Here is a 27,427-nt window from a genome sequence, read left to right as displayed (position 1 = left end):
TTGGCATTTTGGAGGAGCCTGACATGAGTAATTGGGCCAGTGGCTTGGTGGCCAGATTTTATCATTTTAAGCCTGCCTGAACAAAGTTGCTACATCTGTTACTCTTCAACAAGTATTCTGAGTGAGTAAATGTTATTTTTACCTTTTGCAGGACTGTTTGTACAATTGCTGTTTTAAGGGGAAAGAAGGGGGAAATACCAGGAAAATCCAGTCTGCCTTAAAGCATCTGGGATTCACTGGCGAAGGAAGGGTGTGTGTGGCAGGTGCGGCACCCCACTGGGACACTCGCCCCGCGCTCAGCTAGCCCCACCCCATGTGCACACTATATCCACCGCTCCAGGTGCCAGAGCAGCTAGCTCTGCTTGGATTACTTAAACTAAAACAGTGTTTTTCAACCTTTTTTGGGCAAAGGCACACTTGTTTCATGAAAAAAATCACGAGGCACACCACCATTAGAAAATGTTAAAAAATTTAACTCTGTGCCTATATTGACTATATATAAAGTAATTCTCTTGAATTTTTCAATTTTTCCCACGGCACACCAGGCAACATCTCGCGGCACACTAGTGTGCCGCGGAACAGTGGTTGAAAAACACTGAACTAAAAGACTAAAACAAGCTTTAAGCTGCAAATGGATGCCACTCTGCTAAACTCACAGACGTGAGGAAGGAAGGATAATATCTAATACATATTTCCTCTCCTAGCACCTATTCACATCCCAATAATTTAAACACTGTGCTCTTTTGCATCCAGTCTTCCTACCCACATTTCCTCACATTGTATATACCCATTCTTCCTAGGGGAGCAAGGTGCATTAGGGAAGGTAGATGGGTGTAAAGAGGGGGCAGCATCTGAGTTGTTTGTGACCCCACTGTGGGAACCATTGGTGAGCAGGGATGTTGCCTGAGCAACGTGAGGCAAGCTCCCCTTCCCCTAGCTTGCCCTGAAGTTGTTTCTTTCAGGGAGGGAAGAGGGCTGTTACTTATTAATATCTTTGTGTCTTGTGGTTTTAAGAGTTTCCACCTGGCTGCCTCTCCTCTGTTCCCTTCTTGAGTGTGGGCTGCGAGTTCATTTTGCAGACGCTTTTAGTGGGAAGCTGGCTCCCGCTGCATTGTCACCTGAGCGGAAAAAGCTTGGAAAATAGGTCACTGCGCTTGGCTGAGCACATCCCCGGCCCACAACGGTACAGCTGCTTCCTGCCTTTCCCAAACCCTTGCACTGTGAGCCTCCGGTGCTGCGATGAGTCCTGTTCTAGGTGCCTTGTGGCAGAATATGCACTGGCAAGACACTGAGGTTTCTTCTGGCAACGCTACCTGTGGGCAGAAGGACCAACGAGAAATTACAGTGGTTCAAATTGTGATGAAAGTGATCTCAGTGGCTCTGGATTCAAGCACAATAGAATTGTGCTCTCCCCCCGCCCACTCCCCCCCGTGTGTGTTTTAAAGCTCTACTGGCACTCAGTGTTACTTAGGTTTATTATGTGCCATGCATGTAAACCTGCCTCCGCATTAAAGGGATGTTTGGAAAAGTAGAAGAGACTATCCCAGGAGAGTCTTTAGTAACAATCAGCCAAACAGTAGCATCTGATGGATTTCAAGCTTGTGCGTAGCTGTTTGTCTATACATTTATAAAAGCTCCATGCTAAAATCTGATCACTTGCTACGAAACACACACACCATCTTTATTTTGCATAGCTATACCTATGTGTTTGTTACATACATAACCAATACTCATGTTAAAATGCATTCTCTCTATGACTCAGTGCTCTATTTTTTCCTTTCTTCAGAATAATGATGCTTGAAACATCCTCAAAGGTTATTAAAGAGAGCACCTTTGGGATAATCCTGTTTATATTGTGCAGCTTCAACAGTGTGGCTAGAAATGAAGGAAGAGGAATCTTGTTTTAAAAGGATTTATACATGTAATTAAGTAGTTCCAACCCAATCAATCTCTGCTTGCTTTTGAACCACCTCTTGTATCAAGCAGCCGCTTATGTCTGAACCACTTGTGCATTATTATTATTATTATTATTATTATTATTATTATTATTATTATTATTAAAGCCCAACTAATTACAGACAAAATTAGACATGAAATAATATGTATATTTTACATATGATATGTATAAAAGAGCCAAGGCCCGTGCTGTACTATATTTCGGCAGCTAGCTACCTTGCTTGCTTGCTTGCTTTATTTATTTGTTTGTTTGTTTGTTTAACTGCCCTTTATCCAAAGGGCCCAGGGCAGTGTACATTAAGAACATAATTTACGCAGCATAATAATAAAAACATAATACAGAGCATAATGAAACAACAACAACAACAACAACATTAGCACATGCCAATTTAACAGGCCATAGATTATTTAATGGCTGATAAGCTGGGTAAAAAGGAATGTTTTCACCTGGTGCCTAAAGACATGTAATGATGGCACCAGGCAAGCCTCTCTGGGGGGGGGGGGAGAATTCCACAGAAGGAGCCACCACAGAAAAGGCCTGTTGTTGTGTTGTCACCTTCCGAGTCTCTCGGGGAAGGCAGGACATAGAGAAGGGCCTTGGATGACAAACACAGGATTGCAAGCGGAGGTCCTTAAGGTATTGAGGCCTTGAATTTTTATGTATCCATTTTTGTGCTGGTTACTTTAGGAAACCACACATGGGATGGGTTCTGGTTGAGGGCAGTGTCATGTGAACAATGCCCAGAAATCAGCCTCAAATTCACAGTAAACACCAATGTGACAAGCCCCCTTGTCTTCTCCACCTCCCACTTGCTCTTGTATTTGTCATGAATGATCATATTGCTGGCAAGAAGAAGTAGCTAGGAGACAGTGATGCGCACTCCACCATCAAACTCAACTAGCCAATTATATTTTAAACCAGGGCTGTGCAGAGGCTTAAATGTTACAGGATCTGCTTTGTTTTTTGCTTGAACCCCCAAGACCCATTACCCAGACCCATAGGGGCCTTGGGGCCAGACATAGACTTTGAATTAAAGAACATAACCTTGAACACCAGGAATTTGTTTTCAGCAGCAGACCTGAGCTCACAGTCCTTGCCACCCACAAACCATCTCCTGCTTTCTCCCCAAGCTTTTTTCTTTTTTCCCGATTCAGTGCCCTAGTTTTGGCACAAGAGTCGCCATTTTTGTTTGTTGGAATTGTTAAACAGTTGGGAGTCTTTCTGGTCTACTACAAAAATTACCCAGAGATCTGCAAGTAGATCACTTCTTACTGCTTTCCTTCTGGGTGACATCACTGCTACCTCAACCCTACACTAGGGCTTTGTCCTTTGAACTATCTGTGAGTTGAGGGAGATGCCCCAACCATTTGCAGTCTCACAAAGAGCCCCTTCCCTTTGTTTCCCTTAATAGCCCATCACCCAGTTTTATCACCTCACCAGGTGGCTAGCCTAGCTATTCCAAGAATTAGAAGCCTTGATTAAATTCTAACACTTGCTGAATCCAGGGATTAGAGGGGTCTGGTACCCATTTTAACACCCCAAACTCATAACGGTACAGTAATGCTGGTGCCATTCCAGGCAAAATTAAAGAGAACTGCTAAGAACTCATAAGTCTTTAGGTTGCAGTCATTAACCATGCCCTGGCATGGAGAATGCAGCCTCAGATGTTCCCTTGATGGAGAAGATGGGATCTATAGTCCCCTTTCTGTTGAGTAGGCTTCAATCTTTAATGGTGTCTTCGTGCAAGGAAGCGCAATGCACTTCAAGTGTTTATTTCTTTTTCTTTCTTTCCTCCAAATTTTAAAGTCTCCAGAGGTGACTGCAGTGGTGAACCTGGTATTGATTAACTAGGAAATTTTCTGCAGTTATCAAAGCTAAGCATTTAGCAGCAAGAAGCCTTGATGTGACCCCATGGGAAGAAGAAGTGCATGTGTTAGTAAAATAAAAATAACAAACAGAGAGGAGGGGGGACAGGAGAGGAGGAGGGATAGCTCTTTAGTGCTCTTTCTCCTTCTGCAAGCATCCTCTGATCTGCCCCTTGAAGGGAAAAATAAAGACTGTCTTGGGGGAATAGTCACATTGATTTTTCTCCCCTTTATACTTGAGCTTGGTATCAACAGTTCCTCTGGCACAGGAAAAAACCAAACCCAGGTCTCTGCAACTGGAGACAGATTATAGTTTTCTTCTTCTTCAGAGACTTAGTTTGGACCAAGTATTTGGACCCTTTTCAGTCCAGGGGCTGCATTTCCTCATGGGGCACCTCTGGGGCTGTGTGCCAATGTTGGGCAGGACCAGAGGCAAGGGTAGGTGGAGCAATGGATTTCAGCTTTGCAAGTTAGAGATATCTGCAGACGTACATACCCCTACACCTCTCTGCCATTCATACAGGCAAACAAGAGACATTATCAAGGAGGGTATGGAGTACAGAGTACAGACAGGGTCTGTTTTGGGGGGAGGGGTGTGTGTGTGTCCTGGGGAGTCTTGAGGGGCAGGTAGAGAGGGCTGAAGGACTGTATTCGACCCATGGACCTCAGGCTCCCCGCTGCTGGTTTAGGGGGTTATTTCCACCCAAATTTGAGTCCACACATACGGCAACACTTTAGTATCTGTATAACACTCACAGACTGCTCAAGGCACTTCACCTTAAGGCTGACCTGAAATGCCCTCTCCCCATTTGCCCACTCCCATTTAGGATAGGGCTATAACTCAGTAGCAGAACACACATTTTGCATGCAAAAAGCCCAAGGTTCAATCCCTGCCATCTCCAGGTAGGATTGAGGAAATCTCTTGTCTAGAACCCTGCAGAGCCACTGCCAGCTTTTGTGGACCAACCTTCCCCAACTTGGTGCCTTTCAGATGTTGTTGGGCTAAAGCTTCCAGCAGCTCCAGCTAGCATGGACAGTGTTCAGGTGTTACGGGAATCACAGGCCAAAATTCCCAGAGGACACAAGACTGGAGAAGGCTAGATGAATACTAAGCATTCAGTTAGAATGTTGGGACTAGGACCTAATACCCTGGGGTTCAAATCCCCACTCAGCCATGAAGCTCACTGGGTGACCATGGACCACTCCCACCTTCTCAATCTATCTACTTCACAGGGATGTTGAGGAGGGATTTGTGGGAAGAGTCATGCATACGGCCCTGCCATACTTACAGAGGAAGGGTGGGATAAAAATATAACTGAAATATATTTTCAGTATACCCAAGGCTTTGTCCAAGTGAGCTCCGATGCCAGCCAAAAGAGAGCAAGATAAGAAGCAAGATGGGGTGTAGTCACATCTTGGTTGATTTTTTTAGGAAGGAATAATGGGATTCCTGCTGAGATCTTCCATGTTGTTGTGATAGGCTTGTTTTTCCTTTGTACATCTCCAAGGAGGCTGTTATGCAGAGATGCTTGTAGTAATGCTGTTTGTTTTCTCCTTCCCTTAGCTGTGTAGTAGATGAGATGGACTTCTCTGGCATGGAGCTTGATGAAGCTTTGCGAAAATTTCAAGCCCACATCCGGGTGCAGGGAGAGGCCCAGAAGGTGGAGAGGTTGATTGAAGCCTTCAGGTAAGAGCCACACTGATGTGGTACAGATTGATAGGAGACTGCTTCCAATGTTGGAGGTCGACTGTCTGAGGAGTAGCCAGGAGTTTCCCCTCACCCAAGAGAAGAGTAAACCTATGAGTAGGTTTTAAGGGTTCCTGTATTGAGATCCCGCTGGGCCGTGCGAGGTGTAGGGTCCCAAGATCTCATGAAGGGTGCTGCTCCTTCCCAGTTTTGTGGCTATGGTTGGTGTTGTGCTGCCCCACAAATCAGCCAGACACCAGATGTAAACCATTCCTACAAATTTACAATTAGTATTTCATAAATGATGGGGAGGTCACATGTCAGGGAAAACCTTCTTAAACAAAAACATCTTCAGCAGGTGCCTGTCTAATTTCATTTGGTAATTGATTCCAGAGCCCTGTTTCTAGTGCTGCACTTCTGAGGCATGTGGTACTCTCAGCAGTACTTCTGAGGCATGCAGAACTCAGACCCTTGTGAGAAGATTGCCACAAGCACACAGTTTTGTTGCAGGGAAGTTTCTGCACATATTCAAATACAGTAAGCCCTCAACATATGCGGGAGTTATGTTCCAGGGATCATGCCTAAAGCCAAAATCACGTACAGTCAAAACACATTGGGTGCAATGGCGGGTGGGATTGCCAAAGTCTTTTTCCCCAGATGCCCATTTCTGTCATGGATCACTTATTCTGGGCAAACAGACTTTTCCGTTCGTGTTCTTGTAGAACCAACTGATGCACTGCAAGCTGTGTATGTTAAATCTAACATGTTTCCCGGTCTTTTGAATCTACCTAAAGTGATTGGCTTGTTCTTTTATTTTGAGTTATAGCTCAGGGATTGTAGGCCCAACCACTTTGAAGCATTTTTTTAAAACAGTCAAGTGGTGTATAGATTTTATGGAATAAAATAAACTTTCTCATCATTAATAGTTAGACTGTAAGTAATTTGAGAATCCCCAGACATTTAAATCTATTAGTGGCATTTGATTTCCATTCATGTGTGTTGACTTTGTCTCCCCCACCTGCAGCCAGCGGTACTGCATGTGTAACCCTGATGTAGTCCAGCAATTCCATAACCCAGACACCATCTTCATCCTGGCCTTTGCCATCATCCTACTTAACACGGATATGTACAGCCCTAACATCAAACCCGACAGGAAAATGATGCTGGAGGACTTTATTCGGAACCTCAGAGGTGAGGGCATTGCTTGGATGAGCTATAATCCCAGCGTGAAGTAGAATTCAAACCAGAGGTAGATGCACATAACACCAAAATAGCTAAAATATATGTGCCCGAATTGAAGAAAGTAGCATTGCTACCTCTCCAAGAGAGGAGAAGAGCCTATTTGCATTGTTGATCTTGTAAATATATGTACATTTGAAATTGCTCACTAGCTAGTCATGAAATTGGGGGGGAAATGCAATCTTACAAATTTATAGTTATTGCACCTCAGCATAAACTCTGATCCAACAGGTTTGCAGAGGCAATTCTTCTTTGGCCAGAGCCCTTACTGGGACAGAAATATATGACCATGTGCATTTATCACAGCCAACCATGACTCTTCTCTTCTCTTTCTCAAGCCTCTGAAAAAGTACACCCCCTTGTAGCTCAGGTTCATATTTTATCTCTGTTCTCATTGTTTATGCTTCACAGGAGTGGATGATGGAGCTGACATTCCCCGGGACTTGGTGGTGGGAATTTATGAGAGGATCCAACAGAGGGAGCTCAAATCAAATGAGGATCATGTAACCTATGTCACCAAAGTAGAAAAATCCATTGTTGGAATGAAAACGGTGAGCCTTTTGCACATCACAAAGGCAATCTGCGTTACTGTTGTTGCTGTTGTTATCCCTTGCAATCGTGTTTGCTCCATGGTTACTTTTTCCTTATGAAGCTGCCTTGTGCCAAGTAAGACCATTTGTCCTGTTCGCCCAGTATTGTCCTTCTCGGGAACGGGGAACCTTTTAGACTCCATCAGCTCCCATCAGTCCTAGCCAGCATGTCAAGGATGGTGGCAGATAAGAGTCTAAACAGCATCTGGAGGGCCAGAGATACAAATCCCTGCTTCACACTGAACTGGCAAGGCCTCTTCATACAGAGTCTCAGGATGAAGTCTTTCCCATCACATTCTGCTTGTGATCTTTTTAACTAGAGATGTCAGGGGTTGAACTAGGGGCCTTTGCATTCGAAGCATGTGCTGTTCTGCCACTGAATTATATGATTAGCCTTCTCTTTCCAACTTACATTTTTCTTTCATGTGCCCATCTCCTCTTTTCTTTCTCTGCAGTGTTCTCTGATCTCATTTATAATTATTATTTTTTGCATCGTAATTTCTTTATTTTGTTTGCCCTTGAAAATGGTCTTTAGTACGTCTGTCTGATTTTCCGGGCAGCAATCATTTTTGCAGACCCTGTCTGCCTTGTAACCTGGAAGCCAAGTCCATAGGAAGGCACGAAAGGCTGAAGGTGTCTCAGGACCCATCTGTGTGTACAAGGACCACATGTGCCTGGGGTATAGGGTGGTGGGTTCTGCAAAGGGCCTTTTAGTAGGTGTGGGGTATTCAGTTCACTTTTAATTTTAACAAGAGCCTACCTAAATTACACTTCCCAAAACATTGCACAAATCAACATCTTTTGTTAATTGCACTTCTCCAAATTTCGCAGTGCGGTTCTCCAACCTGAATAACGTGTAAAGAAATGTGAATGTTTGGGGGGGGGGAGTGTGTGTAAATATGCATATATTAGTAAAAATAACATATGAAATTGCATTGATACAGAAATGTATCAGTTAGAAGAAACACACATTAAAATGCCGACAAATTTTTGTGAGGACTTTTTTTTTCCTTAAAAAAAAAATCAGGCTAATGAGGAAATAGGGAGAACCGAGCTTAAAACTGAAAAAACTGAGAAACCGAGAGAAGCTGAAATGGACAGATTTGTCTACCCCTTCCTAGGAGAATCACGGTGTAGATATTCCTGTGATGATCCAGCTGTTCTCCCTCTGATTTCTAAGCCATGAGTGGAAATTAGTTAGCTAGTCCTCCTCGCCCCTGCCGAAATTAAGCTTCAGCACATGTAACTGCATTTTACATATACATTATGCCCCCCATTTTCCTGTCTCTCTCCTATCCCTGTCCTCACTCTGTTGTTTTCCTTTCATCACAGCTTAGACCATAAACTCCTTGAAGCCAGAGGCCTGTCCTTTTTTGCTTATGTTATTCTGCAAAGTGCCATCTGCAGTGACAGCCCTGTATAAATCACTCCCTCTAATAGTGAACTCAGGTGGTGAGTGCCAATAAGACTGGAGCCAAAATGGGGCCACTGAGAAACAGAAACAGGAAGGTAGCTGCATGCTTGGAAGGACTCTCTGAGGTTTCCAGAAGCAGGAAAATACATTTTAAAACGAACAAATTTCTAAACAGTCCGCAGAGGACTAAGTGTGCTCAGTAATCATAGGACATTGTGAGTCTTGCGGAAGAGAAAAATGGAAAACCTAGCAGTGGAGAGTCGAATGGCCTGCTGGGAGAAAATGGTTGGCAGGAACCCAGGAAAGGAAATGCTCCTTTAATGAGGAAAGATGAACCCTGAAACCTTTTGTTGCTGATTCCACGTGTGATCCATAACAATCAACATGGCCATTTCTTTTTCCTTTTGCTTTCCCCTCTCTCTCCAAGAAAAGGACCACACTTAGCAGACTTTGCATCACAGGCCCTATTATATTTTTGTGCTCATGCAAGCACCAAGGTCTTCCGCTTCCATCAGGTGCAGAGAGATACTGCAGATCAGGGAAAGTCCTGAAATGAATGAACTCTGCCTGCCATACTGTAATTGTGAGAAGCTGTACACTCAGTGCCGTTACGGAACGGAAAACCTCCTGATGAGAACAGGCTGCAGGTGGTGGTGGGGCAAAGCCATTGCAAAGCCAATAGACTTGCTTGAAGTCATTTAACGTGCAATGCTTTGGGGTTGGCAGATAAGGAAGGGGACTGTTTCTACTCCGTCTCTGTCTTCCAGGTCCTCTCAGTGCCACATCGCCGGTTAGTTTGCTGCAGCCGACTTTACGAAGTGACAGACGTGAACAAAGTACAGAAGCAAGCTGCTCACCAGAGGGAAGTCTTCCTCTTCAATGATTTGCTGGTGGTGAGTGGCCTTTGGCCTTGAGAATCACAGCATCGCAAAGAGACTTAGAGCCAGTGTTCAGGAAAAGCACAGGACACACGACTCCCCTAGGACTTCCAGGTTGGATTTGATGTGAGGCGTTGCATTCTCCTTTACTTATAAAACTCCCTTCTATGTAGAAAGGTAGCAATCAGGGAGAAGGTGCTTAGATACCTTTTTATCTGTGATATGCTGGTTTTCCGTGGGTAAGAGGTTTGTTCTGCTGGTTGTTCTTTTGCTCAAGGGAGCATTCGGTCATGAAATCACCTACCTGCATTGCAAACACTGCAACAAATGTGTTGTTGTTGATGGTGTATGTATGTATGTATATGTATGTATTTGTGTAGACAGATAGATATAAAAATCAGTCTTTAATGCCACCTTGTACTATGCCCCAGCATTACAGCACCAGCAGAGATAAGACAACAAAATGAAATACAGCCTTAAAACAGCAATGGATTTGACACTTTCTAAGATGAAATAGCAGTTTTAGCTTGCTATATAAGTTCCATCTCTAAGCGAATGCTCTTCAGGAAGGAGCCCCATAGTCTAGGTGCATGACTGAGAGACCACAGCCTCCCAATACACATCAGACAGTGAGTGGGGCAGGAACAGAGGCTTTGAAGATGATCTTATTGAGCAGACAGGTTCATATGGGAGAAACAACTCGTAGAATAATAGAACTGCAGAGTTGAAAGGGACCCTGAGGATCATCTAGTCCAACCCCCCGCAATGCAGGAAATATGCAGTTCTCCCATATGGGGATCAAACCTGCAACCTTGGCATTATCAGCACCACGCTCTAACCAGCTGAGCTGTGCTGCAGATCATCTCATGCTTTAAAGCTCAAAGCAAGCAACTTGCATGGAGCCCAAAACTGAGTTAGGAGCCAGTGATGTGGGCATGGAGCTGAAGTTGTACGTTCCATGTGTGCACTTAGTATACTTGCAGCTACCTGCCAAGCCAATTGCCAATTATTCATGGAAACAAAGGGGCAGGTATGGACTATCTGCGTTTGTACACTTTTGCAAAGTGCAAGCAATAACTTTGTGGATGCACACTCAAGAGAATCCAGTTACATGTTCCCCTGCATAGTGAAAGGAAAAGTCACCGCAGAATAAAAACACATCTCCATCTTAATCTGTTCTACTTTGTTTCACAGGAGCTCAGTGAAACTGATAAGTTAAATTCTCTGTGAATCTGACATGGGTGATTTGACAGGACTCCCTGGAGAGTAGAAAAAGAAATACCAAAGCATATTTCTCACTAAATTTCCTATGCTGTACGTTCTGGTGACAGTTATCAGATTTTTAAAAATGGTGCCGTTTATTTGAGCCAAACTGGACTTGATGCAGTTAGCAATTGCATAGCATGCTTCAAACAAGTAAATAGCAGGTACAGGGGGCATGATCCAGAACATGATCATGATGGAGGAATAAGGGGGCTTTAACCCTTTGCTGCTACTGCTGTCCTGATCCAGCCCCATCAAAGATAGACTTAAAGCTTGAAACAGTTTTTCACATGTTCTTCTAGTGTAGATTTTATCAAGGGGTTAGATAACAACAACAACAACAACAACAACAACAACAACAACAATTTATTATTTGTACCCTGCTCATCCGGCTGGGTTTCCCCGGCCACTCTGGGCAGCTTCCAACAAAGATTAAAATACATTAAAATGTCACACATTAAAAGCTTCCCTAAACAGGGGTGCCTTCAGGTGTTTTCTAAATGCCAGGTAGTGGTTTATCTCTTTGACATCTGGTGGGAGGGCGTTCCACAGGGTGGGCGACAACACTGAGAAGGCCCTCTGCCTGGTTCCCTGTAACCTCACTTCTCGCAGTGAGGGAACTGCCAGAAGGCCCTCAGAGCTGGACCTCAGTGTCCGGGATGAACAATGGGTGGTGGAGACGCTCCTTCAGGTATACTGGGCCAAGGCCGTTTGGGGCTTTAAAGGTCAGCTCCAACACTTTGAATTGTGCTCGGAAGCGTACTGGGAGCCAATGTAGGTCTTTCAGGACCGGTGTTATATGGTCTCAGCGGCCGCTCCCAGTCACCAATCTAGCTGCTGCATGAATAATGCATCCCCTTACGAGACACTTTCATGGGCAATCCATTGTTCACCCTTCTGCACACAAAGAAATTAAACCCGGGGTTCTTTCCAGACTGACTCTAGTTTCGAGTGGGGTTCAATCACATGCTGGATAATTTGGGTGGTGTAATTGCAGTTGATTCCCCAAAAGATCAGGATTTATGCGATAAGGAAAGTGGTGGAAAAAATACATCTCCAAAAACAAATTAGAATGGATTCTCATTAAACAGCCAGCCATCATCTATGCAAATGTATTGGGATGAATGCACAGTAAGCAGGTTTTCTGTAAGTGCCCTGGAATTATGACCACAGAGGACAAATGCCGTAGCTGAGAGTAACTCCCAAGTGTCCTTCCATGAGGTCACTGTGAGGGAACAAAACTTGGGGGTAGTATTCAACTATGTTTTACTCAGGGAAGGCATTTGCTGTTGCATCTGAAAAAACTCTCTTCGCTTCTCTGTCCTCAAACAGATTCTCAAGCTTTGTCCCAAGAAGAAAAGCTCTTCAACGTACACATTTTGCAAGTCAGTCGGCCTGTTAGGAATGCAGTTCCATCTCTTTGAGAATGAGTGTAAGTTTGTCACAGTTTTGGTCACTCGCCAGATGACACTGGAGGACAAGATTTATAGTGTGAATTTTTATACAGCGGTAGTAATTTGATGCCTTGGGCTGGAAAGATGCGTAGCCTGCTGCTTAATGAGAGAGTGGTTTGAAGTGACAATTTCAGTTTCCACCTGTTACCCATAACCTCTATATTTTGGCACCATGCAGTATTTGTGCAGGCACCTTAGATGTAAAAAAAACCCCACAAGCTTTTAAAGCTGGGGAAAAGATTTTCCCATTGTGCGTTGCAGAGGAATGGAGCATGGCTACAAAGGATCCTGTTGCTTTGACCTTGGTTCTATTTTATCTTATTTTTAAATGAGGTACCAGTACTCATATAAAAGTATTATGGGTGCCAGCACAAAATGGCTGCCATTGGCAGAAAGTAAGCAGTGCCAATACGGTGCATGAGTGAGTACTGTCACACAAAAAAGTCCTGGAGTTTCTTATATCGATATGGCTAGTTTTGTTGGCTGAAAACCAAATTGCTAAGTATTTCGAAACTTTAAATTGCTCTGGAATGTTTCCATCTATGTGACATTTATGTTTCACAGGCTTCCCACCAAATAATACCAACTTAATCTTGCTGAGGTTTATTTTAAGGAAAACTCTACCAAAATCAATCAGCTGGTACCTTGGACACCAATGAAAATTTAATAGTAGGAACATACAATATTTGTATGTTAACAAGATAACACATCATCAAGCCACCCCAAGGCTATCCAGGATAATTTAATCCAATACAGTGTTTTTTGTATAAAGCTTGAACAGGGTGCAAACACCTTTTAGGAACTCCACATAGAAATGATATATTATCAGCTGATATAGCAAGCCTAGCTGTGCTCTTAAGCAAGTATTGGAGCATAGTGCCTTAATGTTTTTAACTGTTGTAAGCCCCTTGAGTGATGCAAATGTAACTGCACTGCTTTGTTTTAAACATCTAGCTGGCAAAAAGAGGCTAATGTATGCTGCCTTTGAGGATGTATCCTCCAAAATTTTAACTTAATCTATAGAAACAGACTGTGTTATGTTATGCCAGACTGATAAATGTCTGTTGTTGCAGGTTACTCACAACATTCTCTCTGCCTCTCAATTTCTCCCAGACTTTTGGGGTTCCAAATTACCTGGGTTTTGTCATCAAATGGCACCCACCAATGCAAAAATGATCTGTGATTATTTTGAACTGGATTTCTGCAATTTGGTAAACACTAAGTCGTGTCAGTCAGTTGGTGCTTTTCTCAGTGTAGACTGAGCAGCAGCAAACTAAGCTTCTATGCCTTCTCTTGTTTGAGTCATATGGATAAGTGAATGTATGCACTGAAATATTGTACACAATCATTTTTGACTAGGTGTTTGTTTGTACTTGGAAATACTTGGGCAGATCGTTCCATGCACAAATCCATATCACCACCTGCATTATAGTGCTCTGATGGATGCTCCTTTTTGGTACACATGGAAATGCATATCGTCTTTCCATCCTGGGCCCTTTCTTCCATTGATGTGAGCACTTGTTCATATGCACCACTGCAGAATTCCCCCCCCCCAAAAGTGTGCTATTTCAATTTGCACAGCTGCTTATTTGTGTGAGTTACTTGGAAAAATCAACATGAACAAACTAAGGCAATATTTCATATAAATTCAAAACAAAGTAGTGCAGTTTCAAGAGGTGGCCTATTGCAGACTTATAGTGCAGTCTACTCTGAAGTAAACCTGGTTGACTGGAGAAGGATGGTATAGGATTGCAGCCTTAGAACCCCAACGCCCTCATCCATAAACCAGCTGGGTCCAGATTTTTATTCTGGACCAACCAATCCTCTTGTTTAACAGGAACAAACCTGGCAGCGTTTAGCTGTGTTTATTATTATACTAATTGGTCTAATTAGTAGGATTATGTAGAAAGCTGCCTTAATAAGTAGGTCAGGCTGCTTGTCCATCTAACCAAGAACTGTCTACTCTGACACAGGACTGTCTACTCTGACTTGGCAAGGATCTTCGTCAGAGAGGCCTTCCCCGTCTCCTGTCACATGATCCTCTTCACTGGAGATGCCAGCAATGAAACTTGGGGGCTTTCTCATCTGCTCTGCCCCTGAGCTATGGTCCCTTCTCAGATTGCTTCAGCCTTTTTAATGTATAGAACCCACCACACTAGTTTTATGTCCCCTCTCCTTCTTTTTGTGTAGATTACCCACATGGCATCACCTTGGTGACTCCCGTTTCAGGCTCAGAGAAGAAACAGGTACTCCATTTCTGTGCTCTGGGTGCCGAGGAAATGCAGAAATTTGTGGAAGACCTGAAAGAGTCAATAGCAGAGGTGATGGAGCTAGAACAGATTCGAATTGAATGTAAGGCTCCCAGCGTGGCCCAGACTCCATGCAGTCATTCTGTCTGTATGTACATATGTCCGTGTCTTGTGTATTTTTGTGTCTGTTGTTAGCAGGGGTGCCATTTCAGATTTCAGTAGGGAGGAGGGGGGCAGGCGTCCCAACAAGGTTTAATGGTCCTCTCTTGAATATGTGCAAATTTAAATAAAAATTAATTTAGTCAATATTAAATAAAAATGAAGATATTCAATATTAAATGGAAATGCAAAAGCTGGTGTATTTAAGAATATTTCTGTGATTTTAAAATATTGTTTATGCTACAAAACAGTTCTAAAAATGTTATCAATACTGGATTATCAGGCATCATTCTTTTCAAGTAATGAGATTCATGCCTTTGACATGTGTATCTAGAGCAAGCCACACTTAATTTTCTGCAGCATTAATTTCTCAGCATTAGAACTGGCGAGTTTGCCAGAGATAAAATGTTCCTAATGAATAACTAGAGATGATGTAAACTATCATGGCCTCTTACTCAAAATGGCACCCTTGGTTGTGGAGCTGGATGAGGGTGGAGGGCTGGCTGTTTCTTCTTGGGGTGGGGGGATTTTATTAGAAAGTGAGTGTGTAAACTGGATTGTTCTGTCTGATGCTGATATGTGAGTACAATAAGCCACATAATGTGGACAAAAATGCACACATTAGGGTAAAGGGTTTCTAAAATGCATATATCAGTGAAAGTGACATCCAAAACACATTATATAAGGAAAGATTGCTTTGCAAAAATGATTTATTGGGCAAAATTGCATACAAAATGCATACATTCATGCTAAACTGCTGGTGACTTTTCATGAGGATGTAATTCTCCCCCCCCCCAAACTGGTGTGGAAATGTGGAAAACTGAACCTAAGTCTGGAAAAAAGAGAAACAGAGAAAACCCAAAACTAACAGATTCACTCATCCTTAGGATGAGCCATGGGAAGGGTGTAGAACAGTTGAGAATATCTGCACTTGTCCTTGATAAAACTGACAACTCCAGCATAACTTTATCCATAAAACAGACACATCTACCACACTAAAGAAATACTAAGGGTTTTTAAACATGAGTTGTTCATGTGCTTTGATATGTGGAACAACAACAACAACAACAACATTAAGTGGTCCGCTGAGTCCTGAAGTAATTTTCAAGAAGTCTGCAGGGTGGGTGTGGGAGTAGAACCACAGCTCTAGAAAGTGCATTCCCAATTTGCCTGATAATTAACTATCTGTCTTGCCTGGATGCACAAAATCCTGCAATGTTTCCCTGTGTACTAGCACTAATTGATACTTCCTACCAGATTCTTCTCTCCCAAAGAACTGCTCCTTAGCCAGCTTCCTATACTGTTTCCTCCTATCCTAAACAGATAGTTAAGGGATGCCCCAAATCTGGCTTCAGTTATTCACAGAGGAGCTGATTACAAGCTATAGGAATGAATAAATGGATAGTGCTACACAGATGAATAGTTGAGAACTCCAGGATGCAGAGCTTCATCGCCTTGCCGTTCCATTCAGGCCAAATAAATGTTTTTGAATATGTTCATTGTGCATAATTTATACTGGTTCTAGAATTTGTGTTTCCTTGGCACAGAATGTGGATTCCAGGGCTAAAATGTTTAATATTTTTAAAGCAAAGAATAGACACATCCGTTGCGTGTGCATGCACTGAATACACATTCTCTAACCATTATTTCTCTGCTTGTCTCCTGTTGCTTCCACTTCCATATCTTCCTGTCTTTCTCTCTTACTGCTCTACTTTTTCGTTCTGTCTCCATTCTCTCTTTTAAAAATGTTCTTTCCGTGTATCTCAGGGGAGCTGGAGAAGCAACATGGGACAAAGAACCTTTCCTTAAAGTCCAATGGAGCTCAGATGGAAATACAATCCAAGCAAGGATCTCCAACAGGTTAGTCTGCTTCTCTGGGTTCTTCTTAACTTTCTACCCTGAAGCTTAGCTAATCCTCTTAGACTTTGCATGCAAGAATAGGAAGGACAAAATGTCTTCAGCCCCTTTGAACCTACAGAATGGATCCTCGAAGCATGCTAAAGTAGATGTTGTTTGCTTTTTAAAAGGGGGGGGGGAGTGATGGTGTTTTCCAAAGAATACATTCCATGATGTCACACTCTCATTATTTCTCTTGCTATACGTTTCTCCATAGTCAAAACAAAATCGAAAATTCTTTCTAGTAGCACCTTAGAGACCAACTGAGTTTGTTCCTGGTATGAGCTTTCGTGTGCATGCACACTTCTTCAGATACACTGAAACAGAAGTCACCAGATCCTTAAATATAGTGGGGGAGTGGGGAGGGGTATTACTCAGAAGGGTGGTGGGAATGGGTGATAGGCTGATAAGTGTGGAAAACCTGTTGACGACTCTAAATGGCTGCAATTAGTCTTGCAGGGAAAGGCAAGGGGTGAGATGGCTAAAGATGGCTTTGTTATGTATAATGAGATAAGAATCCAATGTCTTTGTTCAAACCAGGTTTCTCCATGGTTTTAAGTTTGGTGATTAGTTGCAATTCAGCCACTTCTCTTTCCAGTCTATTTCTGAAATTTCTTTGTATTAAGACAGCTACTTTGAGATCTTTTATAGAATGTCCTGGGAGATTGAAGTGTTCTCCTACTGGTTTCTCTGTCTTGTGATTCCTGATATCAGATTTATGTCCATTTATCCTTTGGCGTAGGGTTTGGCCTGTTTGTCCAATATAGAGAGCTGAAGGGCACTGTTGGCATTTGATTGCATACACAATGTTGGAAGATGAGCAATTAAATAGTCCTGAGATGGTGTGTTTGATGTTGTTGGGACCAGTAATGGTGTTATCCGGGTTTATGTGGCAGCAAAGTTGGCATCTGGGTTTATTGCAGGCTCTGGTACCAGTGTCCATGTTGAGTCCTGTTTTTGTATTATTGTGGGTGAGGAGCTGTTTGAGATTGGGTGGCTGTTTGTATGCGATGAAGGGTCTTCCTCCCAGAGCTTGAGAAAGAGAACTGTCATTGTCTAGGAGAGGTTGTAGATCTCTGATGATGCGTTGTACTGTTTTAACTTGGGAGCTGTATGTGATGACTAGTGGTGTTCTGTTATTTTCTTTTTTGGGTCTGTCTTGCAGCAAGTTCTCTCTGGGTATCAGTCTGGCTCTGTCGATCTGTTGTTTAACTTCATCAGGTGGATATTTTAGTTCTAAAAAGGTTTGCTGTAGATCTCTTAGGTGAGAGTCTCTGTCTGTAGAGTTGGAACAGATGCGGCTGTAACGTAGGGCCTGGCTATATACAATGGATTGTTTGGTATGTTTGGGATGGTAGCTAGAAGCATGTAGATATGTTTGTCGGTCAGTTGGTTTACGGTATAAGGTGGTGTCTATGTGTCCATCCTGTATTTTTATAGTAGTGTCCAAAAAGTGTATTTCTTGCATAGATTGGTTCATAGTTAGGTTGATGGTGGGGTGAAAGTCATTGAATGTCTTGTGGAAGGTGTCCAGGGTCTGTTGACCATGTGTCCAGATAATAAAAATATCATCAATGTAACGCAGGTACAAGAGAGGTTTGAGTGGGTAGGAGTTTAGGAAACGTTGTTCTAAATCTGCCATGAAGATGTTGGCATACTGTGGGGCCATGCGGGTGCCCATTGCTGTGCCGTTGATCTGAAGGAACAGGTCTTCACCAAATTTGAAGTTGTTGTGGGTAAGGACAAAATGACAGAGTTTCATAGCAAAGTCTGCTGTGGTTTTATCTGAAATGGTGTTCCTTATAGCTTGTAAACCATCGTTGTGTGGGATGTTGGTATACAGAGATTCCACATCCATAGTGACTAGAATAGTATTGTTAGGAAGGTTATTCAAAGATTGTATTTTTCTCAGAAAATCTGTGGTGTCACGTACGTAGCTGGGAGCACTGATGGCATATGGTTTCAGAACAGAGTCCATATAACCGGAAACCCCCACTGTAATGGTGCCAATACCTGAGATGATGGGGCGTCCTGGATTTCCTGGTTTGTGTATTTTGGGTAGAAGATAGAAAGTTCCTGGTCGAGGTTCTGCTGGTGTGTTCATGAGGATCTGTTCTTGGATGTGTGGGGGTAGCTCCTTAACAATCTTGTTCAGTTCTTTTTTGTATTCTTCCGTGGGGTCTGAGTCCAATTTTATGTAAAAGGTGGTATTGGAAAGTTGTCTGTGAGCCTCCTGGATGTAATCAGTTTTGTTCATGATGACGACAGCTCCACCCTTGTCCGCCTCTTTAATTATAATGTCTGGGTTGTTCCTGAGATTATCTATGGCTCTCCTTTCAGCATGGTTTAGATTTTGTTGTAAGCGATGGTGTTTTCTGGTCACATCTGTTTGGATTCTGCGGCGGAAGCAATCGATGTACAGATCTAGTGTGGTATTGCGTCCATCAGGAGGGGTCCATGTGGAGTCCCTTTTAGTGTAACATTTTTTCGGTGGTGGTTGGTGGTCAATGTTCTGTTCATTAATGTGTTTGGAGGGTGGTGGATGTTCCCCAGTAGGTTGAGAGATGTTGTGTTGTGAAGATGTTGTTTGTTCTTTGTCTTGTTCTTGTGTGTGTTGGAAGTACTCCTTCAGGCGTAAACGGCGGAAAAATGCTTCCAAGTCCCCATAGAACTGAATCATCTGTGGGGATTTGGCCGGGCAGAATGATAGTCCACGTGAAAGGATAGATTCCTCAGCTGGGCTGAGAGTTTGCTGTGAGAGATTGACGATATTGTTGATCTTCTTGTTTTGATTGGTAGCCTGTAGGTTGGAAAGGTTAGAAAGTTTTTTGTTTTTCTGTTTTTTCAGTAACTCCAGTTGAGAGTGATAAATGGTTTGCTTTTCCTTGTGGAGCTCCTGCCAAGCTGGGTGGATCCTAATAGAGTTGTCCAGTACAGAGAGTTCCTCCTTTATTTTCTTCTGTTTGGAGTACAGAACGCCGATCAGATGTTTGAGCAGCTTCTTGGAGAGAGTGTGGCACAGTTTCTTGGAATGTTCAGTGGGATAAGTTGATTGCAGGGGGTTCTTAATTCTAAGACCCTTGGGTAGGATGTCCAGGTTTTTGCATTTGGTTAGAAAGGAGATGTCTGTCTGTATCTGTGCCAGTTTCTTTGTGAGATTTATAGTCAGTATAGTTCTCCAGATCTGAAATCTGACCTGGAAGATCTTTTAGCTGCCTGTTAGTCTGGAAACACTACAGTTATAGACGTCATGCTGATATATGTTGAATGGAAAGGACTGTATACATTGAACTGGAGTTGGCCCAGCAATAGACTGTGTAAGCACAGTCTCAGAGATACTCAACTGGGTGGCCCAACAGGTTTCGCTACCTGAGCTGGAATAGCAAATAAGAAAATCCAACGTGTGTCTTCCCCTATGACTAAAATTAAAATAACAAGACATTAAACAACTAACAAATTGCTACTTTTTCATGACACACCAAACTGGCTGCCTGAGGTGGCTATCTCATTGTGCCTAATGGCAGGGACAGGCTAGTCACACAAGTCTAACTTCTGGTTTCATGATGACGAAATGGCCAAAGTGAGTTTTGTGGCTCTTGTTCAGGAAGGAGCAAAGAAGGGAAAATGTTTGTTGTATGAGAGCTATAGGGATAAATGCCTCTTCTGGTCCTTCTTGTGATACCACAAGCTTGGATGAAACTAAGCAGATCAGCGTGGGGCAAAAAATGTGAAGACATTTCAACAGTGTGGTAGCACTGAAGTAGATAAACTATGAAAACAAATCCTGTGCTTCCCCATGAGAACAAATGCTTACCTTTGTAGTTCCCCAGGGCATGTCCTGGGAGCGCATAATGTCACAACCTGTGGGAAACTCAGGTCATCTGGGTTTGGTCAGTGCCTGAATGGGAGGACTTCAGAGAGTCCTCTGTCTGCTGCCTTCAGTTCCATGATGGAAGGAAGAGTCTGGACCTCTCAGTTCTAAAATCTGTACTTTAATTGTGGGGTTAGAGTTTTTGTTTCCTTGTTGTATTTATGCTACTTTTGATTTGTTTCATTGATTTTAAATTGTTTGTTTGCTTATTAATGGTAAACCACCCAGAGAACTTTATGTTATTGGGCAACATGCAAACATTGTAAATAAATAAGTAAATAAATATTGCATTTCATCACTGAGGAAGGGGCTCTCTTTTATTTTCAAAGCCAAAAGAGATTTGGGAGAGAAGGTTCCGGACAGCACAGTGGAGGTAAGTAGAACGCACAGCAGCTGAGGTAAGTAATTCTCCCTCAGTTCAGCTCTTCTTACATTCTCTGTTGTTTCTTTTCTCAGGTTTTAATCAATGCCTCCCCTGCCAGACTGACAATTTTACCAATTTCCAGAGATACAATAAAAAGTTACTGCTAGGACGGGTAATACAACTTTCAAATCCAGATTAAACTTCAAAGCATTTTTTTTCAAGCCGTTTCAATAACTGTTAACACATCCTTCATGGAGCGAGCGCCCGAACTCTGGAGACTAACCTGCTCCTTCCTCATCCCCACCCTACACACTTTCAGGAGAAATCAGAGACACAGCTGAGGTGAACTCCGCTGGCAGGCCACCGCCATCGCAGGACCCCCCGCTAAAACTCACTGCTATGACCTTTCCCTCATAGGTTCTTCTGCCCTAGACACTGGGCCCTCATCGCAGGCTTCATATATTGAAAGCATAGACCAAACATTTCCCATATTCACTGGGACTCTTCTTAGGTTGAAAGCTTAGGCCAATCATTTCCCAATTTGGGGAGGGTTGTTGGAGGAACTTTCTTTCCTGTCCTTATTTGGGAGCAAGGACTCTTTTGTAGGAGTCTTTCTGCGGATCTCAGCTCACCAAGAAAGCTGTCATCTGGGAGAGATATCCAGAATATTTCATTTGTCCCAGCTTTGTCCTTTCCCAAGCCTCTTTCACCAAGCAGATAGCTCCATCTCCCTGAAAGTGTTACTTGCCATAGGGGCAGGAGCTGCAGTTCTTCGCAAACAAGAATTTCCTCAAGCAGCCTCCATTTCCAGCTCCAACTCCTCTTTCTTGCTGATTAGGCCTCTTTCCACAGAGGCCATTTTACACCCACGCCCCAGCTCCCACAGGCATAATTCCTCAGTCCCAGTTCATGCTGGTTTCATAAACCCTATTTCATTACCCAGATGACATTCCTGCTGCTGGGGAGGAGGGGCGGGCATCTCCACGGCCTCATATACAGCTGTTGGGCCTGCAAACATTTCTCCATGAAGGGTTTTCAGTTCAGGGATGTAAAATTCCAAGGAGACAGTTCACAAACAGATGTTCCTTCAGGCGATTCCAGAATCAGGCAGACAGGGCCCCAGATCTGTCCATCTCTTCCCATTCCTAGTTTCCCCCTCCTCTCCTGGAGAGCTGTGTCCTTCTAGGAGTTCTCCCCCTTGTACCACAAATAGCCCTTTCCATAGGGAGCCCAATTCCAGCCTAGTTCCTGCTTTCAGTCTAATGTCGGGAAACCCTGTGGGCTTTCTCTTCAAAGACACTTCAAGCCCTTCTTCCTCCCCTCTCCCTGTTCTTACTCCTCTGCAGAAGTGAGCATCTCCATTTTCTCTGAGACTACCTGATCTGCTGCCATTCCATCAGATTTCTTTTCTTTTCTTTTTTTAACCATTGTACAAGCTAGATGGGTACTTTTTTCCTTTTCCTTTTTGGCGTGTGTAAAACCATTTCCTTTCACTTGCAAACCATCGAGTGGATCAGAGCGAGCTGCAAATTTGCTGAAATATGTCAGATTTCTGCTTTTTTCTCTCTCGTCCCTGTTCCTTTTTTAATTTTCTCCTTTTGTAAACAGATTAGTGAGTCATGTGTGCACCTTCCTGCTTGGAAAGACAGGAGCTGGGAAGAGCTCAAGTCTTTCTCTGAGCATCAGCAAATCTCATTTTTTTTTCCTCCTTGCAAAGATGTGCAACCTCAATTATCCTCCCCTCTTTCTGCCTTGTTTGCCCATGGATTACATGACGATTCAGGGTTTCGTAGGAACTCTGTTTGCAGAACAGAGCTCAGACAAAAAGGGAACATTATAACTACAAAGCAAAAATAAGAGAGTCCTTATCTCCAATTGCTTTCGTTCTCTTAAGTACCATAACAACAGGAAAAAAAGGGAAAAGGATGTAACTGACAAAAAGAATAAACTAAGCAATAAGGCTGTTCTTCCTGGAATAAGAGGCTGTTGGGGCCCAGACCATTAGCAGCCTTCATTTTGTAAAGTTAAAATCTCTCCCTGACCTGCTCAAAGTGCCACAATTTGATTACATTTGCTCAATCTGGATAGTTGAGGTTGTGCTGTATGTGGAAACAGCATCACTGCCTTTGCTGTAATGGGGATCTTTATTTTCTAGAAGGAACTTTTCAGGGGCCTTGCTTGTGGGGAGGTGGGAAAGAGGAACACGTTGGGGGAGGAGGAGATTCAGGGCTGATGGTGGGGCTGTGGTTTATCGGGGGGGGGGGAGGTCCACTGATGGAGGGTGGTCGGGTAAAGGGCAGCCCATAGCAGGAGATGGGAAGAAGTCTTGTAACATTTAATGCTTCTTTGACTGTTTCTAAACTAGGTGTCAATTCACAACAGGCTTCAAACGTACCAGCACAACTCTGTCCCGGGGCTCGAGAGTGGAATGCAGCCCAGCACGCATCCTAACATGCCGCGGGAGAGGCTGGAGACAGCATTGGTGCCCTCTTACCCTGCCTCGGCAGGGACACTTGTACAGTGCCAGCAGATTGTCAAAGTTATAGTCTTGGACAAGCCGTGCCTCGCTCGCATGGAGCCGGCCCTCAACCAGACTCTGACACGCTACGTGTCCTCTGATTCCTGCAGCTCCACCCCCTTGCGCGGTCTAGGCAGCGGGCTCCAAGGGACCCCGGTGAAAATCATCCATCAGCCCCCGCTTCCGCCACCGCCGCCGCCCTACAACCACCCGCACCAGACCTGTCCCCCCAGCTCCTTGCTTCAGAGGCGCCGGTATTCCAGCGGCTCACGCAGTCTAGTGTAGCAGCTCCACCAGCACTAGCCAAACAGCACAGACTTACCATGGGACCCTTTTTCGGTCTTCAAAGAAAAATCTAGTTTGTGATTTATTTTTTAGTAAAACTGAAAAAAAAACGAGAGAGGGGGTCGGGGAAAGGCGTGCAAGAAGAGCAAATGATAATAATGAAGGATAAGTAAACGACAGGTTGTGCAACAAACACGCTGTTATGGGACTAAAGTTGGTTATCATATCTCCTGGAATTATTGATTCTGTTTATGAGGGGCCAACCTGTGGAAACTGCCTGAGAGTTTCTGAAGATGTTTCCTGACCAGCCTTCAATCCATTCAGCCATGTACATTTACCTCCCTTCCAACAAACATGGTGCTGTTCTGCCACACTGTTTCTGACAGGCGTTACTTGGCTTTCTTTGCTCTTTGTTTTCCATTCCATTTCCTGTCTCTCTTTCCTTACCTCTTCAGCTTCCTTGTTTTTTCACCATTCCCAGACCATTCCCTTATTTCTGACCAAAATTGACTTGAGTTCCCTTATGGGGAGAGCACTGACTTTGATAGTCCACCTTGTTGGGGCCGAGGAACCGCTGCGGCTGCCACCACCACTGCAGCTTGCTAAACTGGAGCTGAAAACTTGTGCCACTCATCACACTTCCTTCTCATTGCCTTTTGGGGCTGTCTTGTTCTCTCACAGCAATCTGGTTGGAAGAGGAAAGCCAGAGAGAGAGAGAGAGAGAGAGAGAGAGAGAGGAAGGGAAAGTGGAATTTGGAGACTGTTGTTCCCCACCCACCTCATGCTACAGCTGAACACAAAGATGGCCTCACTTTGGAGTTAAAAAAAAAACCCCTTCTGCATCGTACTCAGAAAACTTTGCTGGACACCATCAGAAATGCACCACTTGTAAATACACACCTTTATGGTTCAATGCGTATGGACCCTGCTCACTAAAGGAAGACCTGGGCAGCTCTGGGGAAGTTTGGGTGAAGGTAGAGAAGAGATCTCGAAATCTTCCTGACATGGCCACTTTCTCAGACTGATCATCTTGACAGGCTGAGCCTTCTGCACATTTTTTTAAAAAAATTGTGTGTGTGTTTAGTTATTTATTGCATTTATGTCCCGTTTTGCAGCCTGTAGGAGGTCTGCAAGGTATCTCACGAAACAGAACAGGGTTAATTTGGTTAATATGGCAGAAGGAAGGATATCCCCACCCCTCAGAAATTCCCACCACAGCCACCCTTTATAGGCTCTCCACTAACGTTTGTGTTTGTACACAAATCTGTATCTTTGGTGCACAAACAATTTGCAGGACCTCAAGTGACTTTGGGCTTCGTATGACATCCCCAGGAAAGGAGGGCAAAGAGGGCATGGGAGAAGCAGGGTAGCAGCTGCATCCCTCCCCCTGTCATGCCATGAGTGTCCCTGTTTTAGAGCAGATTTCAGATTCTCCTCTCTGCTTTCATGTTTCCTTTGGCCTCCCTCTGTCTCATATGTTATCCTGAATCAGCAATAGATGATCACGCAGGCAAGGAAACACATCATACATGTTGAGTCATGCTTTGGACATTTCTGTGTGCTCGCATCGAACTTCTGACCTTAACCTGCCTTAGCGTTTCCAAGAAGATGGAACGAAATCCTGTTTGCCGAAATGGTATGGGGGAGAGGCAAGGAGCAACTCATTATCCAAAGCCTCTTTTGTTTTGCTTTTATGAACATGTAAACAAATCATATTGTAGTGAATTAAGAGTTTGTTTCTTGCTAGTTATTTGTATCCCACCTTTCAGAGCAGGCTCTGATACTGTCTCACTGTAGCCAGCCATGTAAGCACAAACTCATTAACACCAGGTTGGTCCCTTCTTCGTTCTTTCCTCATCTCTCTTCCCCCGTCCCAAAATATGGCAAGGTGGGTGGGGAGTCCCAGAGGGAGGAGATGAAAGCAGAGCTCAGCTCCTCACTTGTTTCCAGAGATGCTGACGTGCAGAAAGATGGTATTAAAATGGGCTATGGCTGTATTTTTAGAAAAAATATCTCCCCGCGCGCAAAGATGGGGAGGGGGGAAAGTAGTATTAATTAGCTTAAGGGCTTTGCTCTTGCTCACTCGTATTTCCCTGTGAGGCTTAAGAAGATCAACTTTAGGATTTGGAAATAGGGCAGAACAAGTTCTAAGTCTCTTATTTATTTATTTTTAAAGACTGTGTGTGTGTGTGTGTGTGTGAGAGAGAGAGAGAGAGAGAGAGAGAGAGCTTTGGGTTTTCACTTCTCATGTGAGGCAGAAACACAGGAGTCAGCAGTTTTTATGGCTTATTATCCCAGCAAGCCTGGAGCCCTGCTGCAGCGGAGAGGCACCCATGTAGCACCATCGAGCTAGAGTTACAGTGCGATGTTACGTCAAGTGGTTGCTTACAGCACACTTGCTTTTTTGGGCATTATGAGGCTCATTCACATGAGGAGGGCCTGAGGAATAAGGCAAGGCCTTCTATACCCAGTTTCATGGCCCAGTGGTGGTTCTTTAACACACCCAGCACATGGCGTGTATCAGGGGTGTGGGATGGACACAGGCTTTCAGGCCTCTTCCAGGCTACACCCCCACCTCAGCCTTGGCCCTTCTTCACAGCCTCCTTATGTGTTTCTGCCTTGCTGGAATCTGTCCCTGAACTCTTAACAATGCCTCTTGCTTGCCCAGATGTATGGGATAGATGTGGATAGAAACAGGCCTATCACAGAAAAGTTAGATTTGCATGGGTTGCTGCACCAGTTTTTGCCTCAGGCCCCAACTACCACTGGTATCTAGTAGGTTGGACAGAAGGGAATGCATCTCTCAGGATGGAAAAGGTTCCCCACCACTGACTTAGATCAAAATGTTATCGCTGAATGGTGCTGAATTTAGTTTCAACTGCATTCATATTCTTTCTGTGTGTGCACGTGTCTTTAAAATCCCTACGTAAGAAGAGCCCCGCTGGGTCAGACCAAAGGCCCACCTAGACCAGCATTCTGTTTCCTCAGTGGCCAAACAAATGCCCATGGAAACTTCTAGAACATGGCTGCCACAGCACTCTTTTTGTCATGTTCTCAAGCAACTGGTGTTTAGAGGCCTACTGCCTCTGATACCGGAGCTAGTGTATAGTCACCATGATTAGTAGCCTTATCCTCTGTGGATTTGTCTAAACTTCTAAAGCTGTCCAAGTTGGTGGACATCACAACTTCTTGTGGTAACAGTTTCCATTCAGTTATGTACTGCGTGAAAGAGTTTTTCCTTTAGTCCGTCCTGAATCTCGCACCTTTCAGCTTCCTTGGATGAGCCAAGGTTCTAGTATTATGAGAGGGAGAGAAGGGTTTTCCTTCCTGCCCACTTTCTCTGAACCAAGGCATCTTCCTTGGTTGTGCTTTGTTTTCATTTTCAAGTCAGACCAGCCCAAGATCAGTTGCTGCCTGAGGTGCCTAATGCCACAGCCAAGTCAAGTTATTTTAGTATCTGAGGCAGAAAATCCCACCAGCACCCCTCTCCTTCTCTGGCAATGAAAATTCAGCAGTAATAAATTAAGTAACTAATGATTTTCTGCTAGAGGTGTGGGGGAAATTCGATTCAGCTTGCATTTAAAGGCAAGCCTACCAAATTCAAACTTTCTGAAGCAATCCAGGAACAGGAACTCAGCCATCCTTCAAACTTCGCACGTATCTGAATTTTGTAATGCAGTTCTCCAGCCAAGTACAAAACTGCATATACTGTATGCATTAAAAATGCATACATTGCAA

General features: G+C 43.8%; 2 protein-coding genes across 5 annotated transcripts in view; both read left to right on the top strand.

The window, feature by feature from the left end:
* Positions 1-23,350, top strand: part of LOC117053874 (IQ motif and SEC7 domain-containing protein 3-like) — a 140,800-nt gene extending 117,450 nt beyond the window's left edge. Inside the window, exons 6-15 of one of the 4 annotated variants that reach the window (XM_033162181.1) lie at positions 5,387-5,509; positions 6,534-6,700; positions 7,160-7,299; positions 9,520-9,645; positions 12,226-12,325; positions 14,538-14,744; positions 16,523-16,615; positions 20,852-20,895; positions 20,979-21,058; positions 23,269-23,350. In XM_033162181.1, coding sequence (XP_033018072.1) covers positions 5,387-5,509; positions 6,534-6,700; positions 7,160-7,299; positions 9,520-9,645; positions 12,226-12,325; positions 14,538-14,744; positions 16,523-16,615; positions 20,852-20,895; positions 20,979-21,053 — 1,075 coding nt within the window. In that variant the 3' untranslated portion in view covers positions 21,054-21,058; positions 23,269-23,350. Of the gene's footprint in view, positions 1-5,386; positions 5,510-6,533; positions 6,701-7,159; positions 7,300-9,519; positions 9,646-12,225; positions 12,326-14,537; positions 14,745-16,522; positions 16,616-20,851; positions 20,896-20,978; positions 21,760-23,251 lie in introns of those variants that run through there. The other 3 variants (XM_033162180.1, XM_033162182.1, XM_033162179.1) reach the window with 3 other exon arrangements.
* LOC117053875 (IQ motif and SEC7 domain-containing protein 3-like) lies at positions 23,295-23,792 on the top strand. Its single transcript, XM_033162183.1, has one exon. The coding sequence runs from the start codon at positions 23,315-23,317 to the stop codon at positions 23,687-23,689; it is 375 nt and encodes a 124-aa protein (XP_033018074.1). The 5' UTR covers positions 23,295-23,314; the 3' UTR covers positions 23,690-23,792.
* The last annotated feature ends 3,635 nt before the right edge of the window (positions 23,793-27,427 follow it).

This window comes from Lacerta agilis, chromosome 10 (assembly GCF_009819535.1).
Source record: "Lacerta agilis isolate rLacAgi1 chromosome 10, rLacAgi1.pri, whole genome shotgun sequence".
Lineage (NCBI taxonomy): Eukaryota > Metazoa > Chordata > Lepidosauria > Squamata > Lacertidae > Lacerta > Lacerta agilis.
The sequence above is the reverse complement of the archived record's forward strand: the minus strand, read 5'-3'. Positions and strand labels throughout refer to the sequence as shown.